Source organism: Myxocyprinus asiaticus, chromosome 44 (genome assembly GCF_019703515.2).
Source record: "Myxocyprinus asiaticus isolate MX2 ecotype Aquarium Trade chromosome 44, UBuf_Myxa_2, whole genome shotgun sequence".
NCBI lineage: Eukaryota > Metazoa > Chordata > Actinopteri > Cypriniformes > Catostomidae > Myxocyprinus > Myxocyprinus asiaticus.
The window spans coordinates 20,944,238-20,967,003 of record NC_059387.1 but is presented as its reverse complement, the minus strand read 5'-3'; the positions used below and the strand labels follow the sequence as shown (position 1 = coordinate 20,967,003).

General features: G+C 38.3%; 1 protein-coding gene across 2 annotated transcripts in view; it reads left to right on the top strand.

The window, feature by feature from the left end:
• The window catches only part of map3k22 (mitogen-activated protein kinase kinase kinase 22), a 77,819-nt gene that overhangs the window by 17,213 nt on the left and 37,840 nt on the right, over window positions 1-22,766 (top strand). For both annotated transcript variants that reach the window (XM_051687750.1, XM_051687751.1), the window contains exons 3-4: window positions 6,529-6,573; window positions 20,890-21,005. In XM_051687750.1, the coding sequence (XP_051543710.1) occupies window positions 6,529-6,573; window positions 20,890-21,005 (161 nt within the window). The remainder of the gene's footprint in view (window positions 1-6,528; window positions 6,574-20,889; window positions 21,006-22,766) is intronic.

Genomic DNA, 22,766 nt, shown 5'->3' with positions numbered 1-22,766 from the left:
CTCTCTCTCTTTCCCCTCACAACATACAACCCCAATTCAGAAAAAGTTGGGACAGTATGAAAAATGCTAATAAAGACAAAAAGGTGTGATTTGTAAATTATATTCACCCTTTGCTATATTGAAAGCACTACAACTACATATTATATGATGTTTTACCTTGTGAATTTCATTGTTTTTTTTTTTAATGTACAGTCATTTCAAATCAGATGATTGCAACACACTCCAAAAAAGTTGAGACAGTCGAGTGTTTACCACTGTGAAACATCACCATTTCTTCTAATAACACTTAGAAGTTGAAAGGAGTTTCACAAAAATGAAATGAATTCACAAATAAAAAGAATGAGATTTAAAAATATATTGTAAGGGGATTTAGTGGAAAGGAGGAGGCGAGAACCGGCTTGACAACTTAAATAATAATTTATTAAACAAAAACCCAACCAAAAACACACAACTAAAAACACAGCACAGCTGTCTGTAATTCTCTCTCTGATGCGCCGTCGCGTGGTCCTCGATCACTACTCCACCCTCTCAGGTGGACTGCAGCCGCTCCTCCCCGGAGTCAGACCTCCGACCCCCAGCGGACAGAACGCCCCTCCGCGTTCCCGGCGTCCCGTGGAGACTCTCCTCCGCCCCTGGCAGCGGCCCTACCACTCCAGGCGGTCGGGGAGTCACTTCCCTCCTCCCCCCCGCGGACGGCGGTCTTCTCTCGACCCCTCCGCGTTCCCGGGGGACGGCAGGGCACTCCTCCGCCCCCGGCAGTGGCTCCCTCGCTCCAGGCGGTCGTGGAGTCCCGTCCCCACTCGCCTCGCGGACGGCAGCCGTTCCCTGCGTCCGGGTAGTCGGGCTACTCCGTCCCCCGTCGGACGGCAGCGGCGCTCCCCTGGGTGGACGGCAGTGTCGAGGACCCTGCGACGGGAATCCCTCCTCCTTCCCGGGTTTCGGCACCAGTGTAAGGGGGTTTAGAGGAAAGGAGGAGGCGAGAACCGGCTTGACAACTTAAATAATAATTTATTAAACAAAAACCCAACCAAAAACACACAACTAAAAACACAGCACAGCTGTCTGTAATTCTCTCTCTCTCGAACTGTCGTCCCCGGCCGCCTTTATCCCTCGCGCGCCCCATCAGGCTGATTGGGGACCGGGTGTGTCTCATTCCAACCCGGCCCCGCCCTCCTCGGCTCCACATATATGTTAGGAGTTTCACAAAAATAAAGTGAATTCACAAATAAATTAAATGAGATTTGCAACTACACAACCACAACTCTGTCCAGCATTCATTTGTGAATCATTATTTGTGGATCGCTTCCTGTGCATTTGCGGATCGCTACACGCATTTGTTGATTTTGAAACAAATCTAGAGTCAAGATGTGCACACAGATTTACAAATAGGTGGACTCCACCCATTGTCAATTAGATAACGGCAATTAGATAACGGCCACATTACTCGGACCAATCGTAGCACGTTCTGTCGTCAACCAATCACGCTTCGTTTTACTATCAGGGCGGGACCAGAGTCACAGCTCTCATGAGCATGTAATCAAGCACATACCGATAAGCTCCAAGGCCACAAACTTTTAAAGAAACAGATGCCATCAGAGGAATACTGTGACTTAAGGTTCGTATAATGTTCTCTCGGTTATAAACATGTATAGTGTCTTGTTAAATGTCGACAGCTTAAAATTGCCCATTTGTAGAGTGTCCTGATCATTAGTTTTATAGCTAACCTGGCTGACTGTATGAGTCTGCTATTTTAATTTTAACCAAGTTTCTTGTCTGAAATATGTCGTCAAAACCTTTACTCTTAATGTTACATGGCAGATCCAAACAGACACACTACTAGCTCTTAGGAGCACAAACCATTAATTAATACCCTACACTACCGGTCAAAAGTTTTGAAACACTTACTCATTCTTTATTATAATTATTATTTTCTTCACATTTAGAATAATAGTAAAGTCATCAAAACTATGGAATAACATAAATGGAACTATGGGAATTATGTTGTGACTAAACAAAATCCAAAATAAATCAAAACTGTGTTATATTTTAGCATCTTCAAAGTAGTCACCCTTTGCCTAGAATTTGCAGAAATGTTCTCTTGACATTTTCTCAACAAACTTCTTGAGGTATCACCCTGGGATGCTTTTTAAACAGTATTGAAGGAGTTTCCATCTATGTTGGGCACTTATTGGCTGCTTTCTTTTATTATTTGGTCCAAGTCATCAATTTAAATTAAATTTTAGTTTTATAATGAAATAAATTAATATGGTGGCACAATTATATTTTTGCCTGCAAAACTAATTTCAAACATTTAAGCATACACTTTTAGATCAAAATATTTTTAAGATCACAAGAAACATTTCAGTCAAGTGTTTCAGAACTTTTGACCGGTAGTGTATATTACACAGATCTGCTATGGCAATAATTTGGTTTCACGAATTAAAAAAATCTCATTTTATTTATTTGTGAATTCACTTTATTTTTGTGAAACTCCTAACATATATTTGTAAATCTAATTCTTTCTCATTCTTTTTATTTGTAAATTCATTTCATTTTTGTAAAACTCCTTACATTTATTTGTGGCTCTCATTCAATTTATTTGTCTGTTAATATGCAACAATTCCATCTCCAGGCCAATCTAGCACCCGCACTCTCTGCTTATTCGGCCAGTATGTGGTTTGAAGGTGTCCTGCTGAAAATTCCGGGATGTCCCTGGAAAAGATGGTGCTGGATGGCAGTATATGTTGCTCCAAAATTTTTACATATCTGTCTGCATTAATGGTGCCCTCACAGTGCGAGTTACCCATGCCATGGGCACTGACCCCTGGCCCAAACAGACACTGTCTTTGGACATGACTCTGATAACTGCTTGGATGGCCCTTTTCCTCTTTGGCCCGGAGAACACGACGGCTGTGTTTTTCAAAAACTATTTGAAATGTGGACTCATCGGACCAAAAAACACAGTTCCACTGTTCTACTTTCCATCCAAGATGAGACAGAGCCCAGAGAAGTCGGCAGCACTTCTGGACAGTGTTGATGTAGGGCTGTTGCTTTGCATAGTAAAGTCTTAATGTGGCAAGGAGGAGGGCAGGGCTGGGCCGTGATGATGCACGCATGGCCCCTAATCAGGCTAATCAAGCCGACGAGAGGGATAAAGGCTGCCAGTGGCGGCAGTTTGGGAGAGAGAGAGCTACAGGCAGATGCCCTGTATGCGTTTGTGTTTATGTTTTGTCTTCATGTTTTAATTTATTATTAAAAATAATTTTTTAAACATTATTTTGATAGTTCGTCTGGTTCTTGCCCCCTCCTTTCCATTTTACCCCTGTTACATTCGTGCCGAAACCCGGGAAGGTGCCATAGTAGAGTCCTCGCCACTACCATCCACCCCAAATGAGCAGCCGCGGCCATCTTGCCTGCAAGCGGAGGAACGATCGCCGACCGTGAGGGGAGGAGGGGCTCCTTACCGACTGCCGCTGTCAGGGGCGGAGGAGACCCCTACCTGCCGCTTAAACGTGGCGGGATCAAAGAGAAGACCGTTGTCACTGCCGACCGCCCGGAGTGGGAGAACCGCTGCCAGGGGCAGAGGAGACCCCTACCATCCACCAAAATGCGGCGGGGCGTTCCATCCGCCAGGGGCCGAAGGACTGCCTCCGATCCACCCAGGGAGGAGCGGCTGTCATCCACTAGAGGGTGGAGGGGTGACCGAGGACCAGGCTACAGCGTATCAGAGAACCGGCGAGTACGTTTTTTTTTTTTTTTTTTCTCTCTCTCCCGCTGTCGCTCCGTGTTGGCCTTTCCCTCTTTTTTTTTTTTTCTTTTTTTTGTGTTTTTCCCTCCCCTTGTCTCCCTCCCAGATCCGAGAAGGCAGGGAAGACCTGCCGGCAGGCAGGGCACCCCGGCCTGAAGGAAAGGAGGAAGGAGTGTGGTGAGGAGGAGGGTAGGGCCGGGCCGTGATGACGCACGCACGGCCTCTAATCAGGCTAATCATGCCGACGAGAGGGATAAAGGCCGCCGGAGGCGGCAGTTCGGGAGAGAGAGAGAGCTACAGGCATTTGCCCTGTATGCCTTTGTGTTTATGTTTTGTCTTCATGTTTTAATTTATCATTAAACATTATTTTGATTGTTTGTCCGGTTCTCGCCTCCTCCTTTCCCTTTTACCCCTGTTACACTTAACTTGTATCTGTGGATGCAGCGGAGAATGGTGTTGACTAACAAAGGTTTACTAAAGTAATCCCAAACCCATGTTCATGTTATCCATTACAGATGAATGTTTCTTAAGACGGTGATGTCTGAGGGATCAGAGATCACGTTCATTCAGAAATGGTTTTTCGTCTTGCCTTTTACGCACCAAGATTTGACCAGATTCCTTGAATCTTTTAACTATATTGTGCACTGTAGAGGGTGATCCTAAATGACCAAAATCCTTCCAGTTTGTCTTTGGGGAACATTGTGCTCAAAGTACTGGATTATTTGCTGAAGCTAGCTCTTGAAGGACTAGGCTGTTTATGGAGGCTCCTTGTATACTATGACACAATTGCCTCACCTGTTTAACATCTCCTGTTTCACATTGCCTTGTTATTTTAACTCGTCAAATTGTTATTAGTCCTAAATTGCCCCGTCTCAATTTTTTTGGAGTGTGTGCAATCATTTGATTTGAAATTACTGTACATAAAAAAAAAAATAAAAAAAAATCATATAATGTTTAGTTGTATTGCTTTCAATGTAGCAAAGGGTGAATATAATTTACAAATCACTCCTTTTTGTTTTTATTAGCATTTTTCATACTGTACCAAAAGCAAAAAAGAAAGACAGCTTCAGAAACATGTTTTAAAATATTTGTAACTTGGCCCATCTAGGGATAATTTGTTGTTCAAAATGCCTCCACAGTTGCCACTGATTAAACATTAGTGTATCAAAATCAGATAATTTTATCCTCAGTGGAAATGTCATCTTCTGTTACCAGTATAAAGTCACATCTTGTAGAAGCTACTATTGGATACAGTTAAAATGTGCATTGTAGCAGAAATCTGTAATCTAATCATATTAACCTCGCAGAGCTGATATTTACTAGTTGACTAGTCTAAAAAGAAACCAACCTTCAGAAAATAGTAAAAAAAAAAAAAAAAAAAAAAAAGAGTTTTTATGCGACCCATTTAAAATACTTAATCTATTCCAAATCCGACGCTAAATTCCACTGAAAAGTGGCATTTATCTGCGACGTGCTCGCCTTGCATTATGATCATTGTACATTAAATATAGAACATGACACACTGATCACTGAATCAACGTTAGCGAATACAGGTTTGTTTATTGAAAACAATTGAATGAATAGTGCAGGACAATAGAGTAACCCTAAAAGCCTGTTCTAAACGGAAATCACCAAGTAAAAGTTACTTAACATATTAAAACAGTCAGGACATTGTTGAAAATAATTAACAGGTAGGCTAAGCCAAATCTATGAGAGAGAAAAAAAATGTGCTGAAAAGTTGCGTGTATTTCACGACGTGCAGTCATTAGCCATTGATCTAATATGACAGCTGTTCTGTAAAGAATGTCAACCAATAACAGTTACAATGTAAAAAAAAAAAATAGCCATAGGATAGAAAAAAATATGCCTGTGATGTAGCCTACAATAAACCTAATGTATTCTAAACATGACATGCACACAGAATAAAAGATAGTTTAACACGTTAAGCAGTCGGCACCTCGTTGAAAATAGCCTTCTTAATCAGCAGATTAAAAAAATTGCATACCTAGCCTAAAACAGTCATTTTCAAGGCTACTTACTCAAAAGCATACATTTTTTTGATGAGCAAAATTAACACATCAACATGGTCCGGTGAAAGATGGGACTTGACTCACCTGAGGCGACTATCCTGCGCTTAAAAAAAATAACTTGCAAGCACTCACAGATTTAAAGAAGACTCAAATGTGGAAACATCCATAGCGAAATGCAAGCCAGCATTTCGGAAATCCACTTCCCGCACCACCACCGAAGTGATTTCATAGTTACTTTGCTGAGTTTCCTTGTCTAGCGAGAGGACATTTTTCTGCACGCACCGCGAGTGAGAGAGGGAAGAAGCACGTGCAGCCTGCAGTGAAATGAAACTTTGTAACTGCTCCAGATATCCTCTTTTTAAAATAATATTTGTAAAATGTGTAACATTAATATGACAGTAATTTAAATGCAGCCTCTGTAAAAATATAAAGCCAAACATAAATGTGTAAAAATGTTGAACAATTTAATGGGGGAAAATATGAACCGACTAGTAATTCCAGTGTCGACTAGCAGCATCAGAAGCATTTAGATGACTAGTCTCGCACGTCCCTAATATTTACATCATCAAAGATGAATTATGTCACTACGTTCCGCTTAATTGACAATGCAACATTCCACAGCGCTATGAACGCACACTGTATTAAGAGCACAAAAAGCGTAACTAAGAGCTGAGGAAATATTGTGTTACTAATTTAATAAAAATTGTTTAACTGATTTCCATTGTTTAAATTAATTGCCTGTTTTCACAGATGGCGGTCTCCAAAATGGACCCGGTCAGCACAAGAACTCGCAAGGTTTGTCATTTTTCTATCCTACAAGGCTACGTCCTTATCTACAAAGGCCACAATAATTAGAGAGTGGCACAGTTACTAGAACACAAAACAAACACACCTCTAAAACTATTACATCATTTGCATTCTCTTCGTTGAACATTATGTCTCAGCGTTTGAACAGGACACAGCGGTATGGGATTGTTAGAGTCAGAATCAAGTCATGTTTTCGAGAAGAGTGTTACAATGTCATTTGTATCAGTGTTAAACTCACAATTGAATTTTTTACCCAGAATTTCCGAGTTGGGGGACGCAAAACAACCGAGTAGGTAATTAGTAAGGACGAGTATATACTGTATAAATATTCTTTAGTCTTGATATTTTTAGAGACAGTTTTTGTGCAGTTTTTTGAGCATTGCATTTTAAGATGCTGTTTTAAAAATAGTCTTTTAAAATTAAAATGCCAATGTGCTCCGTCTAAGTGTTTTTGAACACAAGATTGCTTCTTAAGTAAACACCCTCTAAGAAATGTGTCCATTCTGCATCAGGTGAACCTGAAACTGCAATAATTACAGTCCAGACAATTACAAGACTTCCTTAAGTCTTTAAGTTCGTCGTGTTGTTGATTTTGAAAATACTTTATATACACTTGTGGGAATTCAGCATTTGTTTTAATGTACAGGAGACGGGGGAAAATAAGCCAAGAAAGTGAGTTTGTGTGCATGCATTATTCACGGGTATAATTGTATTAGAGACAGGGGAGCGTGAGTTGCTGTAATCTTGTTGAATGCTTTAGTGGTGATATGTGGCACAGCGCTGGGGAAATCCCCTCTATGTCTTCGGTCAGCTCTGATCTCATCACATGGCTTCCTCCAGCTCTCACTGCCAGCATCTACAGCAGTACACACACACAATCAGGCATACGCACACACGCAATAGCCAGATGATGAAGCACTGAGCCCTTTTCCACATGTGGAGATTTTGATTTATGACCTCAAAGACAGATAAAGTAACAGAACATTTAAGCTTGTCAGTAAGAAGAAAAAGCAGCTCGCTGAGAGATTGGAGTTTAGATGAAGTCTGTGTTTTACAGTTGGAGGTGTAGTACTTCATTGTGGTGGTCTTCGGTGGTCTGAGAGACCTTGAAGTGGGAGGGTGAAGTGTTTGTAAATGGCTGGTTTCAACAACTGTGGTCTGTATACAAAGTGTATGTATGTATCTGTTTTTGTGGTTCGTGATGTAATGCTGTGAAATGTGGCTCTCAGTGCAGGCCCCATGACTGAACAAAGAGATAGAGATAGAGAAAGACAAGGGTAAGAGTACTGAAGAAAAACAGAAAGAGGAGAGAGAGTTAAACACAATTTGAGAAGAGAACAAGGGGAAGAGAGAGAGATAAGAAAGAGGAGGGCAGAGACGGTGTCCAAACCAAAGACTGCTTTGTTGCCTTTTCAATCAATGACTTTAACGTACCTCCTAAAAAAAAAAGAAAGAAAAAAAAGACAGGTTTCAGACAGACTATAAAGGCACTATAAAGTCACATCTAATGCTCTAGAACAAATTCAAGTGATCTTTAGACATAAACCAAGCAAATATTTTAACAACAAAATACTTTAAAAGTAATCAAAAAAATTATTGAGATTACAATTACAACTGTCGCAATTATACAATCATGAAAATTGTCAATTACAGCATTCTATTTAGGTGTACTCCCATTGCGCCAAAGTTTTCTATTTACCGGTACAACATATTGTTTGGGCCATTCTGTGCATGAATGCAAAGGCAAATCCGATGCGTTTAAATTAGTCTAAAGACATCAGTAATGCTCACAATCTAAACTGTACAGTGTACAATTATTTTTAAGTGTGAATAACATTTTTGTTTTTCATGCAATTTAAATATTAAAGCAATTCAGGAACACAGATTTCAAGCTGTTTTGATGCATAGCCTACATACAAAAATATGGCATGCAACTACTCCACACAAAATAAGTATTTTAATGTAAATTCTATTAATCAAAATGAATAATCGCAGATACAATATCAAAGGAAATAATCGTCAGTTATGATTTTCGCCATAATCGTGCAGCCCAAATCAAAAGTAAAAAGATATGAATAAATTGACATTTATTAATTTATTTACTTTATTTACAGATCTGATCACAGATTTTCTTTTTAAAGTGCACTTTGCAACACTTTTGCAAGTTATAAGTTGCAGTTACATGTCAATGCCCCACACTGTAAAACTGCATTCAGTTTAAATTAATTGTGAAATGCTAAAATGTATTTAAATTTAAAACAGTAATAAATAGTTCCGCTGTCACTATCAAAGATCATTGTGACATCCTTGCAATCAGTAAACATTAAGAGAGCATCACACACAGCAGAGATGCATTCATAAATAAGTGAGATATATCCACTACAAGCTCCAAAAATGCTTCAGTGAGAAAAGTATTTATGATTTGTTTACCATCTTTGCCATTTTGTTGTAACGCATATCACAAATTATTAAGCATCTGTGTGAAGATGCAGTGCCTTTATTGAAGGTTAAACTGTTATTGCTGTTATTAGTGTTATTCGACAAACAAATACAGTAGATCTGATTGAAATTGGGATTCTCACAGAATAGCACTGGGATGAGTGACCGATGAAAGATTGAGAGCGAGCATGTTCGATTGACATCGAGAGTGCGCATGTTTGCTAAAACTGTCTCTATCGCCCCAAACACCCTCTGATTGTCGCAGCTCATCATGTATACTCATATTTAGAGTTGGAGTACTCGAGTTCGGACTCAGACTCAAGTCCGTGTCACGAGTCCAATTTAATGGACTTGGACTTGTCATTTTTAATCGGACTTGACTCGGACTCGAGCCTTTCGGACTTGAGATTTTTTTTCCATGGCATTTGTGATGCAATGAAAAACAAAAAAATAACGTAACATAGGGTGACCATACGTCCTCTTTTTCCCAGACATGTCCTCTTTTTCAGACCTGAAAAAGCATCCGGCCGGGATTTCAAAATTGCCTCTAAATGTCTGGGATTTGGCTTTCACGCGTATACGCTGGTGGCCAAAAGTTTGGAATAATGTACAGATTTTGCTCTTATGGAAAGAAATTGGTACTTTTATTCACCAAAGTGGCATTCAACTGATCACAATGTATAGTCAGGACATTAATAACATGAAAAATTACTAATACAATTTGAAAATGTTCATAACTTCTTAAACTACTTCAAAGAGTTTGACAGCTTTGCAGATCCTTGGCATTCTAGCTGTCATTTGTCCAGATACTCAGGTGACATTTCACCCCATGCTTCCTGTAGCACTTGCCATAGATGTGGCGATCTTGTCGGGTACTTCTCATACACCTTACAGTCTAGCTGATCCCACAAAAGCTCAATGGGGTTTAGATCCGTAACACTCTTTTCCAATTATCTGTTGTCCAATGTCTGTTTCTTTGCCCACTTTAACCTTTTCTTTTAGTTTTTCTGTTTCAAAAGTGGCTTTTTCTTTGCAATTCTTCCCATAAGGCCTGCACCCCTGAGTCTTCTCTTTACTGTTGTACATGAAACTGGTGTTTAGCGGGTAGAATTCAATGAAGCTGTCAGCTGAGGACATGTGAGGCATCTATTTCTCAAACTAGAGACTCTGATGTACTTATCCTCTTGTTTAGTTGTACATCTGGCCTTCCACATCTTTTTCTGTCCTTGTTAGAGCCAGTTGTCCTTTGTTTTTGAAGACTGTAGTGTACACCTTTGAATGAAATCTTCAGCTTTCTTGGCAATTTCAAGCATTGTATAGCCTTCATTCCTCAAAACAATGATTGACGAGTTTCTAGAGAAAGACATTTCTTTTTTGCCATTTTTTACCTAATATTGACCTTAAGACATGCCAGTCTATTGCATACTGTGGCAACTCAAAAACAAACACAAAGACAATGTAGAGCTTCATTTAACGAACCAAATAGCTTTCAACTGTGTTTGATATAATGAAAAGTGATTTTCTAGTACCAAATTAGCAATTTAGCATGATTACTCAAGGATTAGGTGTTGGAGTGATGGCTGGTGGAAATGGGGCCTGTCTAGATTTGATCAAAAATTACTTTTTTCAAATAGTGATGGTGCTGTTTTTTTTTTTTTTTACATCAGTAGTATCCTGACTATACTTTGTGATCAGTTGAATGCCACTTTGGTGAATTAAAGTACCAATTTCTTTCCATAAGAGCAAAATCTGTACATTATTCCAAACTTTTGGCTGCCAGTTTATGTCCTTACGTATGATTATTTTGACTGAAAGCAGAAGTGCGCACTCTTTCAAAGTACTTTTTTAACTCTCGCCCACGCGCCTGTGCTGGATGTTTGTGCGGGAAAGAGATCGCCATTCGTCAGACGTGTTCTGCTGCTCTCATCCAGAAATATCAGTAACATAAGACACTTTAAAAAGTACGTTCCCCAACTCTGCAAATTATTAAATAGATCACATTTTATCAGACTCGTGCTTACTATGCAAAGTCATTTCTAACTGAAAATGTTGACTATATCTGACAAAATCAAATTTACTACATATCAGGGACATTTAAACTAATATGACGGTTGAAATAGACCATGATGGAAATTGTAAAACTCAGTCTGTTGCATATTTGTAGCACAACCTCTGTGTGTTACCTGTAAAGCTTGTACTTGCGTTTCAATGGAAAGAAAGTCAGAAAATACAATGAAGAACACAAGTGAGGGGAGAAGTCTCTATTCACCTGTTATTCATACTAAATATAATGTAAAAAGAACGAAACGTCAGCCCAAGGTGAGTTTGATCTTGACTTTAGGGAAGTAGGCTACACCTGGACACAGCAGGAGGACTGAAAAGTGTGAAGTGTAGTACTGTATTATAGAAATATTTTTTTTATGGTATCTGATCTTTTCTGTTTTTATTTTATGTTGTTGTATTTTATTTTATGGTCATTATTAAATGTTTTAATATTACCATTTATTAAATGTATTAAACACATTAAATGCATTTTATTAATTTCATTAAATGTATTTCACCTGTAATTTAACAAAATTGAATGGACAAATTGAAAGTGAAGTAGAAATAAAAACTAAATTCAAATTCGAAATAATAATAACTCTGGTTGTAATGACTAACGCAGCTTTCACTTTATTTGGTGTATGTTTGAGTGGAGGGGAAAAGCAACAAATAATTGAAATGTCAACAGAACTCAATAAGAAGTGTGTTGAAGGACAGTTTTGTCTTCATACATCTAAAGTGTCATTCTGAAACCACTTTGAAATTTGTTCAGCAGGATAATAATCATTTGTTTTTTGCATTAATATTGACAAATTGTTTTTCTTAGTTGTGAAGGTTAAAATAAGCTTAAAATATTGATGTTGAGTTTACGGGTACAATTTTAATTCAGATTCTTGAACAGATTCATTTGAACTCGACTCGGACTCGGCCTGTTATGGACTTGTTCTTGAGTCTGACTCAGCCACTTTTGGACTCGGACTCGATTTTTGTTTTTTGGATTTTCTCCCCTTTTTCTCCCAATTTGGAATGCCCAATTCCCAATGTGCTTTTTTTTTTTTTAAGTCCTCGTGGTCACGCCTCAGTCCGGGTGGCGGAGGACGAATCCCAGCTGCCTCCGCATCTGAGATCGTCAACCTGCGCATCTTATCACGTGGCTTGTTGAGCGCGTGTGGAGGCTTCACAGCATCCGTGCTCAACTCACCATGCGCCCCACCGAGAACTAACCACATTATTGCGATCACGAGGAGGTTACCCCATGTGACTCTACCCTCCCTAGCAACCGGGCCAATTTGGTTGCTTAGGAGACCTGGCTGGAGCCACTCAGCACACCCTGGGATTCGAATTAGCGAACTCCAGGGGTGGTAGCCAGCGTGTTTTACCACTGAGCTACCCAGGCTCGATTGTTTAAAGATTCGGACTTGACTCGGACTCGACTAAGGTGGACTCGAACCCAATACTACTCGGATTTGTATTTGCATGTTTAATTTGTTTGTATTTCAAACTTATTTGCATCCGTTTGCAGGTACAGCGAGTCAGAATTACTGCCGGAATGACTTGAAAATGGGCACCTTAATATTCATACACATTTTTAAAACAAACCGGCATATTTATCTGAATTACAGCATGTCTGGTTTAAATTTGCGAATGCTTAGAATTGCCAACAAGTCACCCTTCAGTGGCTGCAATATCATGTTCTGTTGACTGAGGAAACACTCATTCATTAGGGTAACAGTGTATGTATGATTTCGTGCATGGTGCAATTGATAAAAAATCAGCCCTGAATCTAAGCACGACCGGACGATCGCCATTCACAGATTGACTCATTTAGATCAGTGGCGATCGATTAGTGCACCTCTAACTGAAGTGGTTATTTACTTTAAGTCAAATATGGGGTTTTCTCTCATGACTGTCCTCAAATCACTTTTCTCTGGCTTGCTTTCTGTCGGAGTAGATGCTGTTTGTGTATCACGTGTGCTTCATTGTTTATAGTTTTGTTAGTCATTTTCTTTGTATCTTCTTTCATCATGACAAGTTGAATGCTCTTAGAAGAAGATAATGGAAACATTTTCACTCAACCAGTCAGTCAGATTTTGGGCAGACTGCTGTAGCAGTAAACCATCTTATCTTGAAATCAGTATGAAGTAACGGTATACAGAGGGGATCCTCTTACCATTGCATCATACCCACTGAAACCCGCTTTACACTGTGAACAGAAGAGACAAAAGCTCAAACCACCAAGTAACAGATCAGAACAGGTAGATTTTTGTGCTTCTTTTTCTATTCTATTCTATTTTATTCTATTCTATTGTATTCTGTTCTACAGGGTGCCCACGGTCATGGAAACCCTGGAAAATCATGGAATTTCAAAATTGTAATTTCCAGGCCTGGAAAAGTTATGAGAATTAATAATTCTATTTTAATGTACTCTATTCTGTTCTGTATTTATATTTAATTCTGTTTACTATATTCTAATGTGCATGATCTATTCTGTTCGATATACTCTATTCTATTCTGTTTTTATATTCTATTGTGTTCTGTATACTCTGTTCTATTCTGTATACTCTATTATATTCTGTATACGTTATTCTATTCTATTCTGTATACTCTTTTCAATTCTGTATACTCTTTTCAATTCTGTATACTCTATTCTACTCTATTTTTTTATGTTCTACTATATTCTATATTATCTACTCTGTTCTGTATTCTCGATTCAATTCTGTATAAATGTTTCCCTATATTCTGTTTATTCTACTCTATTCCATATATTCAATTCTTTTTGTGATTTAATATTTTTATTGATTTTTTCATAGCAAACAAAACAAACAAATCATATAACCAATAAATCAACATTAACTCCCACTACTACCCCTCCCCAATCAAGAACCCCACCCGACCCCAAATGAAAATCCCAGTGGCCTTACCTAAGTACACACTAATACAGAGAATAAAATAATAATAAAAATAATGAATAAATAAAAAATAAAAAAATATATATATATAATATAAAATAATAATAATAATATACATACACACACACACACATATATATATATATATATACACACACCCATACACATATATATGTATATACGCATACACACATGTACATACACATATAATAAACATACAACTCTAAACTATATTCCTCTCTCCACAGACCTACTCCGAGAGCCCCCCAAAAACATCACATATTTTTCCCATTTCCCATTAAAAGAATCACATATCCCCAGCCTTCTACATATTACCTCTTCGAAGGCTGCCACCCTTCCCATCTCCTTGCACCACTCCCGAATTGAGGGTGCTCCCACCTACTTCCAACCCCTTAAAACAATCTGCCTGCCTATCATCACACTGGTGAGGACCCAATCTTTTATGTATTTATTGCCTACGTTGATGACCGCCCCATCACCCAATACACAGAGTCTGGGGCAAAAAGAAATCCGAATGCCCAACACGTCACATATAAAACTCTGTACCTACAACCAAAATTCCTGAATCTCAGCGCACCACCAAAAAACATGGGCCATGTCTTCATCCTCTGATTGGCAACGCCAGCAGGTGGGTATGTCTTTAAGACCAAGCCTATACAGTCTAGAGGGGGTCCAATAGAATCTATGTAGAATCTTGAATTGTATAAGTTGCACCCTTGCATCTCTAGATGCAGTCTTGATGTTTTTTAGAATCCCAGCCCACACTCCATCATCCAATACCAAATTAAAATCTTTCTCTCATAATCTCTTGAGAGTCCAAAAGCAGTAATCACCTCTCCCAAAGTATCTGCTGCATTAGGGGGGTGTATGCTTCTCCCAAAAATAGAACAGAGCAGCAATATATTCTATTCTGTTCTATATTTTCCAAACTGCTCAATGAAACTAACATAAGTTCACTGGTGCTGTGTGTAGTTTGTGTCACAGCAAATGGAGGTGTTCTGCATTGCTTTTTTATTTGTTCTATTAAATAATAAGATGAAATCAGGGCTCAGTGATGATTACCAGTGATAACCATAGAATAACTTAACACGTTACCTTAACTCAACACAACCCTGTCTGTGTTCAGGCCTTCTATTTTTAGTAACTTACATCATAGTCTTAGAAAAGCCCCCATGCAAAAGAAGCTCCTCCCTGCAGTGGCCACCGCTGGAATGAGATGTCCTCATCACACATTTTCTTTGTTTTATATCTGCAGGTGTGGTTGAGCAAGTCTTGTGCAACTAGCTTATCAGTTATCACTCTTCCGTGTACCGAATGAAGGGAGTATGACAGAATTCAAGAAGTGCTGAACTCACATTGTGTAATACACCACTGGGGGTTTGACATTTACTCATGACTTATTTTTTCTAACCTGAGCGAGAAATGTGTGACAGATATCGACAGAAGTTGTGCCAGATGCTCAGTGGGGAGAAACATTCTAGGGAAAGCAGTGATCTGTCATGACTAACAAAGGTTGTTAAAGGTGCTTTTTCTACCAAATATATTAGTTTTTGTTGCTTAATGTGAGTAATATTCCATATATGAGTCGCCACAAGTAGTTTATATATACAAACTAGGACAGTGGTTCTAGTTCATGTATCAAACCAGTCTCAAGGACCTCCCATAAATAAACATTAAAAATCACATAAAATTAGAACATAATAGAACATGTCTTAATTAAGGGGATTGAAGATAGTTTAAGAACAAAAATTGTATACCGTTTTTTACTTCACGTTTTTACTTGTATTTAACCTTCAATGACATAAAATATTCATATTATTTAATTTAATTGTCATTGCAATATTTTCAATTGCAACAAAAGTACATTAAATTAACTTTTATCCAATATCAAATTTCAACAATATGTTATATTTCAGTAACAGAACAGTGTTATAACATTGAATATACTTAAATGGCTTGACACAATTGATGCATATGCTAGAGAGCTGGCATTATGGGCAGAAAACAAGATACCTTTGTATAATAAAAACCTGATTTTAACCTGAGTTTTTCTCAGAATTTTTGAAAATAATATTGCTGTCCCAATATATACCTATTTAAAAAATCATGTATCAAAACATATATATGTAGCATAAAATGATAATCAGATATTTTTTAAATGATTATAAGGACCCCCTGCAATTACGCCATGGACCACTGGTTGAAAAACACTGAACTAGAAGATGCACGAGTTGCAACAGGTGTTTTCTTTAGTAGACAGTTCTAATGTATTTGATTTGAATCATGTGTAATGGGAGCCAGCTGGTAGGTAGCTGTGCAGTATGTAAACCTCACTCCCCTGGCCTCAAGAGGCACACTAGCAACTGACACTAGAGGCTGTAGCCTTTAGCCTCCTCGTTAGCGCGCCCGCCTCCCATGCCAGAGATGCCAGTTCGAGTCCCGTTTGTAGCGGCTCGAGCAAGACCGGTTGCACACACATGATACCTACATGCGCGAGGGCAGACTATCATTCTTGCAGTTTGACTTAAAACATGTAGTATTATATGGCAGTTCCTAATAAAGTTACCAACCAACTGGCTGCTTTACTAACTACTGTAATTTGTTTAATTTACTCACCAAAACTATATTTTATTGCGTTTGGTACTTGCTGAGTGTGAACTTTAGACCTGTATTTTTTCCAATGTTGGCGGTGTTGTTTTGCAGAAGCGTTGCAGAATAATTACTTTGGTTTGATGATATTAGAATATAAATGAGGCCAGACAGAGAGAGAAAGTGTGTGTATGTGAACCCTTTGTGAACCCTGTCTAAAAACCCTAGAAGAACAGCTGCGGAATGAGACTTTCACTTGTATCAGAATCAAAGATCCCCCCAGCCACCATCTGCCACTGTAGAGTCACCTCTGCCTCGCCCAACACTCCTCTGCCCGAAAATTCACCTCTGTCTCCCCAGGGAATGCAATAAAAACCCCTCAAATACATGACTGAGCTTTGACACATATATACTGGTTGAAAATCTGGGTGTAACACCAGCTAGTAATAGCAGTTGTTAGCTCATTTAGTGCTTTAAAGGAATATTTCACCTAAAAAATCATTTTATTTATGCTCATGTTGTTCCAAACCCATATAACTTTCTTTCTTTCATGGAACACAAAAGAATATCTAGTGTTATTTTCCACACAGAAAAAAATAAATGGGGATTTTATAAAAAAATTATAATAGCTCAGTCATAAATCTTATAGTGTCGTATTGATTTTTGTTTTTATTTTTTGGAGCACGACAATCCATGTCACTATCATGAAAAAGATCACTCTGGACATTTTGTAAAACATCTTCTTTTTTTGTTCCACAGAAAAAAGGATGCCATAAGGGTTTGGATTTGTGTATAATAGTACGCAGATCCGTAGGTTGTTTCAAATGTGATGCCCGAGAGTCTCAGCACATTTCCCCAGGCTACGTTTTTTAATAAAGATGAATGACTGTGATTAAGAAAAGCATGATGTCCATTGAGTAAAACAGGTGCAGGTAAAGATGAATTAAAATAAGCGAGGCAGATTTACATTAGAATGACTCATTATCATATCACCAAATTTAAAATGACTTACAAACGGATTCATCTCTGAAACCTGTGGATAAATAGAGCGATAGATCAGCACTAACGTGGTGTGTGAACCTGAGATTAACAAGTGCTCTCGTCTCTTCCTCTCTGTCTCCCTCCCCACAATACAGCAGAGGTGAATGACCTTCCACTTAGACTGTAATTACCAGACACGCTTGATTGGCCCCATTAGGGCTCCTTGAAATGTTAATGTGTGACACGATTATTTGCATGATTGCTCCCCATTTCTCTTTCGATGGAAGGTAACAAAGTGACGGCAGCATTTGTGGGCTATTTAAATGTTTCATAGGCTGCTGGCACTGCTTAGATTCTTGTGTTTTTTTGAGAGCGAAGTTTGCTGCAGTTGTTCTGTACATGAACCGGTTATGTATTCAAGACACACAGAGTTGTGCAGAGTTGTTCTGATACATTCTTGGCAAAACCTTCCTCTGTCCTCAGAGAATGGATTGGGGCTTTTTAAAGGGATAGTTTACCCAGAAATGAAAATTCTGTCATAATTTACTCACCAGTGACTCCAGTGGTTAAATGAATGTCTCTAAAGCGATACAATTGCTTTGGGTGAGAAACAGATCAATATTTAAGTCCTTTTCACTATTATTGTTTACTTCCGGTCGCTCTCCAATGCACGTCCATGAGGGGAATCAGTTTACGCTGCCTCTCGTGTGATCGTATAGCTTTAGAAGACATTCATTTAACCACTAGAGTCATATGAATTACTTCAATTACGATTGTCTGTGCATTTTGGGGCTTTAAAGTGCTGATCACCATCCACTTGCATTGTATGGACCTACAGAGCTGAGATGTTCTGCTGAAGAAAGAAAGTCATACACATCTGGGATGGCTTGAGGGTGAATAAATGATGAGAGAATTTTCATTTTTGGGTTAACTAACCCTGTAACAAGCTTTTATTCAACCAAAAAAGTTTCTCTTTTATTGTTGCAAAAAAAAAAAAAATGTTTAATTTTTTTTTTGCTGCACAAAGGCAGGTTAAAACAAAATCACTTTGCTATATGAATTTCACGGTTGATTCAGTGCTTTTTGTTTTTAGATGGGCTGGAATGCATTAGCAAGTGCTGGCATTGCTTCCTGCAGTCTTGCCCTTATGCTTATCTTGTTTAGTGTATGCTGCATTATTAAAATTCTCTCTTTCTCTTTCCATTATGCTTGTCATGCAGAGGATTTAATGTACAAAATGTGCAATAAATCCACACACCAATGCGAGCACACCAGTGCTGTTATGGAAATATCACAGTTTGTCTGTGTGTCTGCAGCCATGAGGAAAACCCCTGATAGAATCTTAAAAGGAAATAGTGGTCCGGTTTGTGTACCACACACTAGGGTTGCCATGGTGTACGGTGTTACCGGTTTTACTCAGTACAAGGAACAACACCGGTGTGAAATGTTATACCAGTTAAAACATTATGAATGGAACTTCCAATATCAATACAATAGCCTAACGAATAGAATAGCCTTAAATAAAGAATAGTTGCCTAATGAAGAGTTTGCGACCCATGATAAATGAACCTAAATAACGCATTGAAAGCCAGATGTTCTTTACCAATGTATCAAATCACACAGGCAGCAAAGTACACGCACTGACAGAAGACGTTTAATTGCAGGTAGCGAATTTAATGTGCATGGTGTTTAACTGTAAGACGTCTCGTATTCGGAATGACACAAGAAATGCTGTTAGACACACAGACATGCGCTTGAAGAAATACACTTTATATATATATATATATATATATATATATATATGTGTGTGTGTGTGTGTGTGTATGTATATATATATATATATATATATATAAGTCTTCTATGCGCATGTATGACACAGCGTGCAGTCACGTGGAACATGCGTATGTAAAGGGTTCTCACTCTTTCTTTGTTTCAGTCTTCTGAAATTTTTTTGCAAGAATAGTATCATCTATGAGAATGCTGCAAATGACCTCAGACCAACCCAGCACAGGAGCTGCTTTGAATTCAGTTCACTTTATTTCCACAGAGCAGTTCGTTGTGAGCTCACTGCTTTTTTTTTTTTTTTTTTAACACTTTATTTTAATTGCTTTTTTGTTTGAAGTGCAATTTGAATTTAGAAATGTCTTTGGTTTAAGTTTTTTGTTTTTTAAATAGATGAATTTAATTTTCAATGCAAAATCACTAAAGCAAGAATAATCACCGATCCCTCAGCTGGGGGGTTGACGATGTAATTGGAAATTGTGATATATATATATTTTTTAATAAAATATCGTGAACATATTTATTGCATATCGCCCAGCCCTAGGAGGGAACAAAACAAATTTATACACACACATTCAAAGTCATTACCCTTCCAAAGCAGCTAAACTGGGTCCTGGGATGAAAGGTAATAAAACACCAACATTAAACCCGCATCAACCCACAATAAGTGATGTATTAGCCCATGATGGAGAGAATGCACAGATGAAGTGTGTTCGTTGCCAAAGAGATGTTGCCCTTCACAACTGTTGAAAAGCCATCTTTCAAAAAGTTGAAGAACACGCATATTAATTGCACTTAATTTTGTTCAGCTTCATTTGAAATTTTAGTTAAAATAAATAAAAAATAAAGTTCAGAGTTTGAAATCAAGCTGCCTTGCACTACCCTCCACTTAGCATCCAACCAGTGGCAATACGGGTGTTAGTCGGTTTGAACGTGAACGCCGCACCGGTGTGAAAATGATGATATCGTGGCAACAAGTGGTGTCCTGTGACACTGTGTGAACAGTGTGCAAATGTCTACTTTTTTTTTTAAATGACACTGTATTTCTGTTGTTTTGAATTACTTTGTGATATTCAAATGTTTCACACTAATGAACATCTGAACTTGATATGAATGTACAGTTCACACATTGTGGGAAATGGATCCAAACAGTGTAATTTCATCACATTGATTGCAAGACACCTCATTTGTACTTTGCTCTAAATATGGCCTTAAAATAGATGCTGATTTTAAACTTCTCTTGAACCCATTAACATGAAATTGAGTAAATTTTTGTTAGTGGATGAATTAAATTGATAGTAGTCTAATTCATCATATTTTAGCAGTACTTGGTAAGGCAATCATAACTTGTATAATTAGAGCAAACGCCTAACCCTAAAAATAACTAAATTTGAGTTTGGTACAATAGATGAAAAGTGAGTCTTTTGGTAAAATGTTGTTGCCATTACACTCCCATTAACAAGTTTCATTTAGCAGTCATCCAGTTGTTTGTGACTTTCCTGAATAAGCAGCAACTTAAATTGCTCTTTGTGTGTTCCAGATGACGAAGAGGCGCTCAACTCCATAATGAAGGACCTGGCAGCTTTACGCTTCTGTTACCAGCTCAAGAGCAACAACACCAACAAGCCCAAGAGCAGGACCCAGGCCTACAGACAGGTAATTACCTACAATACACCATGTAACAGCAACTAGGGATGTGCTACAAAACTAAACATTTTCAAAAGAGTTGCCTAAACAACTAGTCGACTAATCTGTGTGATGGAAGCCATAAATACTCTGGCTGGTTTTGGGTTCACTTGTCTACAATTTTACATGTTTCTTAGGACACGTTCTTGTGTTATAAACCAGCTAAATGGCTAGAAAATATTTAAGGTTTTACAGTATAGCCTACTTTTTTGTTATCTTTAATATTTAAACGGCAAAAATCTCAAAGAGTCAAGAAAAGCTACAACAAAAACATTTACTGCATTACTCACCAGTCTTAAGGAAACCTTCCACTTGACCTGAAATAATCCCATAGCTGCTTTGTAAGATACAGTCTTAAGGCCTCGATATACTTCCTACGAAATCAAAGAACGAATGGGTGTGACGTTATTTAGATCAAAATCTGGCCAAAAAAAAGGTGTTTTTGCATTCGTTTTGGTGGTGCGTAACAGCTCGCTGGGGCTAACTTTTAGGAAAAATTCTTACCGGCTGCTAAACACCTTCTTACTGCCATTGGACCACATCATCGGTAGGTGTGACCTGGAGCTCCACCTACCTTGAGACCGATGGCTAATTTTGTTTACGTTGTTCAGTGAGTTAAAATCAGTCACCATGAACACATCGATGTGCAGAGTTATTAGCGAGCTGGTGCAGATGTACCTACATCTGTACGATTGTTCACTTAGAGACATTTTCCAAGACCAAGTCATATGATTTTTTTTATTTTTAGTCTACAGGAATCAAATCTCCTCAAATACTCTCAAGTGCCCATTCACTCATGTGCCATCTGCAGCAAAAGCCATTCACACATCTGTCTAAAGTACGATTTGCCTCTATCATCATTGTTTTATCTTTGTTCTGCACATTAACACTTTAATACACTCTTTGTAATAGTATCAGTGTCATAATAAATTACAATAGCAGAGTGTAACCGGCGCATATTATGGCCGCATGTAGCATGTTAGCGCATTAGCTTCATGAATTCATAATGTAAACAAGACAATTTAAAAATGTTCTACTGTATATAGAGTATATAACTTTTAAATATCCTTGAGTTGTTAAAACAGCTTCTTTTACTGACCTCAAGTAAATTCTAGTCAGAATGAGGCATTAAGTCATTGATAACACATTTTTAAGGTTTTACATGTAGCGTCCTCATATTTAAATGTACTTCTAAATGCCTCCCACATTGGTGTGGCGGGTCTCTTAATGTTTGGAAACAGTATACCGTTGCTCGGCTGTTTAGAACTTCTTTTTACCCCTGAACGAATAACAAAGAATAACTTCTACAGAAGTATATCGAGGCCTTTAAACAGGATACAGCTGAGAGAGGGACCACTGAAAAAATTAAACACTATGTACAACATAAGCCACAGCATCCCTGTAGTTTTCTTTCAGTGGATTGATACTTATACAAACCTACAAGGTTTCACCCAAGCCGACCATTTGAAAGAAGAACACTCACACTTTTTATCAAATTCATGCCAGACATTTTTTTCTGTCATCACCTGAACCATCATGATATGTATATGGATGTAGGACTGGATAAACTGAACTACATGCAAGGTTTTGCAGGTTGAAAAACATGAAAGACAAACAGGAATTAAGCAATATGAGTGTATTTCAGAGATAGCGAGGAGTACCTCAGCATGCAGGAACTTACTATTTGTAATATTTATGCAATGTCACATCTCACGCTGCAAAGCAAGTACA